At 36.0% G+C, this 7,019-nt stretch overlaps 1 protein-coding gene across 1 annotated transcript in view; it reads right to left on the minus strand.

Annotated features, from left to right (window-relative positions):
* The window catches only part of SLC9C2 (solute carrier family 9, member C2 (putative)), a 100,141-nt gene that overhangs the window by 81,922 nt on the left and 11,200 nt on the right, over positions 1 to 7,019 (minus strand). The window contains 3 exon segments of the mRNA XM_012657721.1: positions 563 to 724; positions 2,562 to 2,678; positions 6,142 to 6,307. Of these exon segments, the coding sequence (XP_012513175.1) occupies positions 563 to 724; positions 2,562 to 2,678; positions 6,142 to 6,307 (445 nt within the window).

Consider the following 7,019-nt stretch of genomic DNA (forward strand, 5'->3'; position numbering starts at 1 on the left):
ACTCTTATGATTATTCCACTCTCCTGCTTCTCTTCCAGATGTGAAAATACCTGATAGATATATTTATCCAGACAGAAATATACCCTCTCCTTTCCTGCCTCCTAGCCTCAGGTAAGAGCTGCCATTTCTACATTTCAATTTGGTATCCATTGAATTAAAGGCTGTTGAGCTGGAAAAGACCTCAGGAGCATCTCTTCCAGCTTTCTCGTTTTTATAAAGAGGTTGTTCAGGGTCAGAGCAGAAATGAGCTCAGTGTCGATTCCTCTTCCAGGAGACTGCCTGCCAGTCACTATATGTAAGGTGAAAGGTAGAGCTCAAAAATAATAAAAGTAACCACAGAGAAGAGTGCAAGGGGAAGAGTGCAAGTGTAGTTGAAATAAAGAGGATATTAAGAGAGACCAGGAAACAGAGGTGGCAGTAAGACAACATGACAAGACACACAGAGGGGCCACAAAAAGGAGGAGATGTTGGAAAGAAGTAACTGGATTCAAAATCAGAAAAAAGTAAAGATACGTAAATCTTACTTTAAGGACAGCATTTTTTGTGTTTGTTTCTGCCTTACCAATGTAGAAAGTCATGTACACCATTGAAAAGCAGAGAATGATATCAGTCACCGTATTGCTAAAAAGGTCAGTCAATATAAACTGAATGATTTTTGCACACCAATATCCACATATTATGCTTCCAAAAATGTCCAAGCTGAGTCCTATGACTACATATAACTCTAGAAAAAAAAAAAAGAAGAAGAAGGAAAGAGAAAATAAGAAACGAAAAGTTGAGCTATAACTTTGTTTTCATTGATGGCTTTTGGGACTGTGCACTTTGGTTTGCTCTTGAGATTTGAGTAGGGGCCTCATTCTGCAGCAGGTGGGAGTGTCTCTGGAAAGTCTGGCAAAAGAGGCTCTCTATCCTTCCCTTACAGTCTGCAGTTTGTTTAAGGTTTGCTTATCCAGGGACAGAAGACTCAAATGTCCTCAGGAGACAGGCAAGGAGTATAAATGTAAAAACCTGTGACAAACTGGAGAGTGACTGTCCAAACAAAAGACATCCAAATTTAAAATTATTATAAATGGCCCAGTGCGGTGGCTTACACCCCTAATCTTAGCACTTTGGGAAGCCAAGGCGGGAGAATTGCTTGAGGCCAGAAATTCGAGACCAGCCTGGGCAACATAACAAGGCACTCCCCCCACCTCCTACCGTCTCCACAAAAAATTTAAGAAATTAGTCAGCCATGGTGGCCCACGCCTATAGTCCCAACTACTCAGGAAGCTAAGGCAGGAGGATCACTTGAACCTAGGAGTTGGGGGTTGCAGTGAGCCATAATCTCACCACTGCATCCAGCCTGGGAGACAGAGCAAGACCTTGTCTCAAAAACAAAACAAAACAAACAAAAATTTTTATAAACTATGTTAGGGCCAAGCAAACCATGCCCAGGGGCCCTGCCAACCTGCAATCAGTTCATGATCCCTGCCACCAGCCCAGGGGGCACTTGGAAAATGAAGACGGGAAATTTTCATTAACCACAATAACTGGAGGCACCAGGGACAGTTAGTGGGTAGGTATCAGGGTAGTCCTAAAACACAAAGTCCTAAATGACAAAAATTGTCCCGCCCAATAGCTCCCTCACTGAAAATCATTGCAAACCCCTCCTTATTCTGCAATATTTCTTTTTCCTTTGGGCGCCTTCTTCCTTTTGCAACTATTGCAAAAGTACATCAGGGGGACACCTTTTCCCCCTTCATGCTGCGTTTTTCCCCCCTGTCTTCTCTACTAATACCACACTTGGAAACCTAGCAAAGCAACACGCTTCCTCTCCCAGTGAGTTTTTGCCACGGGAATCTGGCTATTGTCATTTCTAGGACCAGACTCTCCAGGACTGCACGAACCATTCTGCTCTCACCCTCAGATTTAAACCCAGGACCACACTATTTCTTAACAAGTACTCACTGAGATTCAGATGCACCCAGGAAAGAAGTAAATCTGAGGGAGGTGACGCAATTGTGCGTGTGTGCGCACGTGCATTTACACATATTGAGAGAGATGAAATCACTAACACTCTTCCCCCTTAATTTCCAAGAAAACACATACAGTCATACCTCTGACACCTATGGAGGATTGGTTCCAGAAGCCCCTGAGGATACCAGAATTGCAGATGCAAGTCCCTGATATAAAATGACATAGTATTTGCATGTAACCCACAGCACATACTCCTGTATACTTGATTTAAAAGTATGATGATTTAAATCTCTAGATTACTTATAATACCTAATACAATGTAAATGCTATGTAAATAATTATTATATTATATTGTTTGTAATTTTTTGTTGTATTGGGTTTTTGTTGTTTGTTTGTTTGTTTGTTTTCTAAAAACTTTCCTTCTGTGGTTGGTTGAATCCCCAGATGTGGAAGGCTGACTATAATTGTTTTCTTGGCACTTGATATATCATTTTAATTCATCCAAAAGTAAGATATAGGGAAAGCAGCAAAGTTAAGACATCTTGAATGTATTTTAATTTTAATGAGAATGATTTTAGAAAATAGACAAAAAAAAATGCTCTTACCCATAAACCTAGAAATGTGCATTGAGTTGCTCCGAAAAATTCCAAAAAAAATGGATGTGAAGCCACAAATGATCAATGATTCTCCTTTAATGATATCAATATACATTTTAGAAATGCCTGGAAAAGGAAACATAAAATATAAATGATGTTCTTGCACAGGAAACAAAGAAGAGATGGGACAGGATAGAAAACAAACAAACAAAAAATTTTTAAAAATTTAAAAAAAGAAGAAGAAGAAGGAAAAGAAGGTAACATTACTGATGTAATTTTCTGAAAGAAAATTACAATCACCATTTTTAAATTTCTCCATTTTGCCTCTGTATTTCCAATGGCAAAGGAACATGGCCATAGCACTCCTTGTATTGCTCATTGAACTTCAGAAAGAGGCAAATATGTCTCAAGATAACCACATGTAGCTTGAATCAGACTCCAAAACAATCTCATTTTAGACGTACAAAATATGACCCAACAGTTCTACTCCTAGGTATATACCCAAGAGAACTGAAAATGTATGTCCACACAATGATTGGTACATAAATGTTCATAACAGCATTATTCACAATAGTCAAAATGTAGAAACAACCCAATGTCCATCAGCTCATGAACAGATAAATTTGTAGTATAGCCCTAAAATGGGGTATTATTCCTCCACAGAAAGGAATGAAGTACTTATTGATACATGTTACAACATGAACCTTAAAACATTATACCAAGTGAAAGAAGCCAGACACAAAAGCCATGTATTGTATGGTTTGATTTATATGAAATTTACAGAATAGACAAATACATAGAGAACAAAATAGGTTAGCAGTTGCCAGAGGCTTGAGTAGATGTCACATCCAAATTTCCATCTGATATCATTTTCTTTCTGCTTGAAGGACCTCCTTTAACATTTTTTGTAGTGCAGGTCTGCTGGTGATAAATTCTTTCAGCTTTTGTGTGTTTAAGAAAGTCTTTATTTACCTTTGCTTTTGAAAGATATTTTCATTGAATATAAAATTCTCAGATGGCAGTATTTTTCTTCTAGTACTCTAAAAACGTTGCTACACCATCATCCAGTTTGCATTGTTTCTGAAGAGAAGCCTGTTGTTATTATTTTTGTTCCTCTAAATATAATGTGTTTTTTTTTCTGGCTACTTTTAAAATTTTCTCTTTATCACTGGTTTTAAGGAATTAGATTTTTATGCACCTTGGTGTAGTTTTCTTTGTGTTTCTTGGGCTTGGTGTTTATTGAGCTTCTTGAATTTGTGGCTTTAATTTTTAATCAAATTTAGAAATTTCTTCACTATATTTCTTCAAATATTTTTCATTCCTCCCCCTCTCTCCTTTCTTTTGGGGATTCATACATTCGGTCATTTGAAGTTGTCTACAGCTCACTGATACTCAGTTCATTTTTTTCCAGTCTTTTTCTCTCTGTATTTTATTTTAGGTACTTTCTATTGTTATGTCTTCCAGTTCACTAATCCTTTCTTTTGCAGTACCTAATCTGCTATTATTAAGATAAATTACAATCACCTCATCTTACTACTTGTTACCAACTTTGACTATGACAGAAGGCACAAAAATACTGGTTAAACACATTGGGAGATTATTAGCACATTTGATTTACCTGGTGAAGAAATCCTTCAATTCTTCTCTTAGATTCAGTAAATTAACTGGGGCAAGTAAAGTACAAGGTTTGGTGTATAAAGTTTTGAATTTGATTTACACTTATTTTTAATAGTAAAATACCACAAGAATTACTCTCTACCTTCTTTATTGGCTTAACATGGAACTACCTTATGCTGATGCATTGTAAGACCTGGAAAAGGAAAGAATAAAACAAAAAACTTCTATAATTTCATGACCCAGATATAACCATTTTAACAGTGTAGTTTTTTTCTGAGCATACAATTCTTTTTATTCAATTGAGATCATACTAAAACTTCGTGTCTTCTTCTTTTATAAGATCCTCTTCCAGATTTGCTTTAAAATAACAATTATTTGAGTCCTATGTGATCTTTTAGAACAGGTAATGAATAGACAAATTCCTTTTAACTTCCATTTGAACATCCACTACATTTTTCAGTGAGCCAATCCATCTCAGATTTAGGTTGTACAAGTTTTACAATGCAGAAGGGCACCTCATCTAAAGAAGCACCATTAACATTGTAGAAGCTGTAGTTTTGTATATTATGATAATTTAAGGCATAAGGCAAAAAATAGTTGTTCCTTTAAAAAATTAATGTATTATGACAATTAGATAGAAGTAAATTGCTTCGAAGGACCATTTATCCAATCTACACAAAGGAACTATATGGTGGTCCTGCCAACATCAAAAATAAGTGAGAGTGATTTTCCACATAAAAACAAGTCAAATTTGTCTTACTAGGAAAAAATGCTACTGGATCCAGAACTCATGTACTAACTGAATGTTATTGACATAAGGAAAATATCAGTTAAGAACCAGCCAAATACCTTCATTAGTTTTGTCTTAAAGAAATAGAAGACTTTCTACTGCTCTTTTGAAAAAAACTTTAATATTAAAACTGCAATAAACAACATTGATAATTTATTATAATGATTTACAGTCAAGAGATTGCAGAAAAGGGAGTGGGACGAGCATGAGGTAATAAAACAAGGGCCCATACAAGTGGCTAAAAGAGAAAGGTAAAGGAAAGATAGAAAAAAAAATTGTATTCAGGGCAATAATGAGAAAAAAGAGAACAGGATTATACTCTTTGAGAAACATAATTACCTTGAAACAATTTCTAACATCCCCACAAAAAGTACCTGAAACCCTCCTGTGTTTTCCCAGCTGTAGGTAAAAATGGGTATAAAAATAGGAATATCACATGCCGGAAAGGTGGGAGGTTTCTCGCTCCAATAATAAGGTTATATATTTCTACTAAATACAACCAATACTTCCAATATTTCTGAGTCAAAAACAGAAACCATAGCATCTAACCATTTCATGTTATACTGCTGTGTTAATAAAACATGACAATAGGGGGCTATTGCAGAATGGAATCATCTTTTATCTTACCAAGTAAGACAGGAAGTAGTGCAGGATCCCAAACCCTCTTGGAATAAGCTTTTATTAAGTCATATATTTGAGAGCCAGACTAAAACTTAGCCCTTTTCTTTGCAATAAACTACTACCCCTTTACCACCTGCCCAAACCTTAGCCATTCCAAAATGGAGGCAGTTCTAACAAGAGGTAGCAAGGCCTTGGAAAAGTCTCACTGGGGGTCTTCATTTTTTCTCTGAATTGGTAAACACACTCACTAACTTAGAATCTCTACCTTGTGGCTTAGAATTCACTGGAATGGAATAAGAATGTCAATTTTTATCACCTTCTAGAAAGGTTACATTTTCTTCTTAAAAATATCCTTTGAGATTATAATTGATGCTGTTTATCCCAGATCCTCAGCAGTTATCTTATTTGCACTGTCTCCTTCAAGTCAAGCAATGCTTCATTCCCAAGAAGAGCACAAATTCCTACTCTGCTTGGATGTGCAATTCATGCAAAAAATAATAATCAAAAGAAAATAATGTATCCTTATATTTCAAAGATAAGAGAGAAATAAATTTGACATACCAATACTTTTCATTGAAGTCACAGAATGAATAGGATCTGTAATGCTGAGGATGATGCTAAAGAGCAGGCAAGATTGAAAATCCCATGAACTTTTATTGAATTTCAGAACCACATATGCAATTATCATGAATGCTATAGAAAAGCTAATTAATCCAGTAGACAAGACCTGTGAACCAATTCATAACACAGTATTAGATTCAAAGACTAAAGATGGCATCACTGCATTTACTTATGCTCCAACAGTCAGATGCTGGTTACAAATTATATACAATAACTCTGGAAAATAATAACTTTAAAAAATATTCTGTTCCCCATTGTATGTTTTTGTCTGCTTTGTCAAAGATTAGATGGCTATATGAGGATGGTTTTATATCTGTGTTCTCAGTTCTGTTCCACCGGTCAATGGCTCTATTTTTGTGCCAGTACCAAGCTGATTGAATTATTATAGCCTTGTAATAAAGTTTGAAGTCTGGTAAATTGATACCTCTCATTTTGTTTTTATTGCCTAGAATTGTTTTTGCTATGCGGGGTCTTCTCTGGTTCCATCCAAAGCAAAAAATTAATTTTTCTACAACTGTGAAGAATGATGTTGGTATTTCAATAGGGATTGCATTGAATCTGTAGACCACTTTGGGTAGTATAGACATTTTAACAATGTTGATTCTACCAACCCACGAGCATGGTATGGGTTACCACTTGTTTACGTCCTCTGCTATTTCCTTCCGCAATGTTTCATACCTCTCCCTGTAGAGGTCTTTTACCTCCTTAGTTAAATATATTCCTAGGTACTTTATTTTCTTTGTTGCTATTGTGAAGGGAATTGAGTCTTTGATATGGTTCTCGGTATGACTGCTATAGGCGTATATGAAAGCCTCTGA

Source organism: Propithecus coquereli, unplaced genomic scaffold (assembly GCF_000956105.1).
Source record: "Propithecus coquereli isolate 6110/MARCELLA unplaced genomic scaffold, Pcoq_1.0 Scaffold56, whole genome shotgun sequence".
Classification (NCBI taxonomy): Eukaryota; Metazoa; Chordata; class Mammalia; order Primates; family Indriidae; genus Propithecus; species Propithecus coquereli.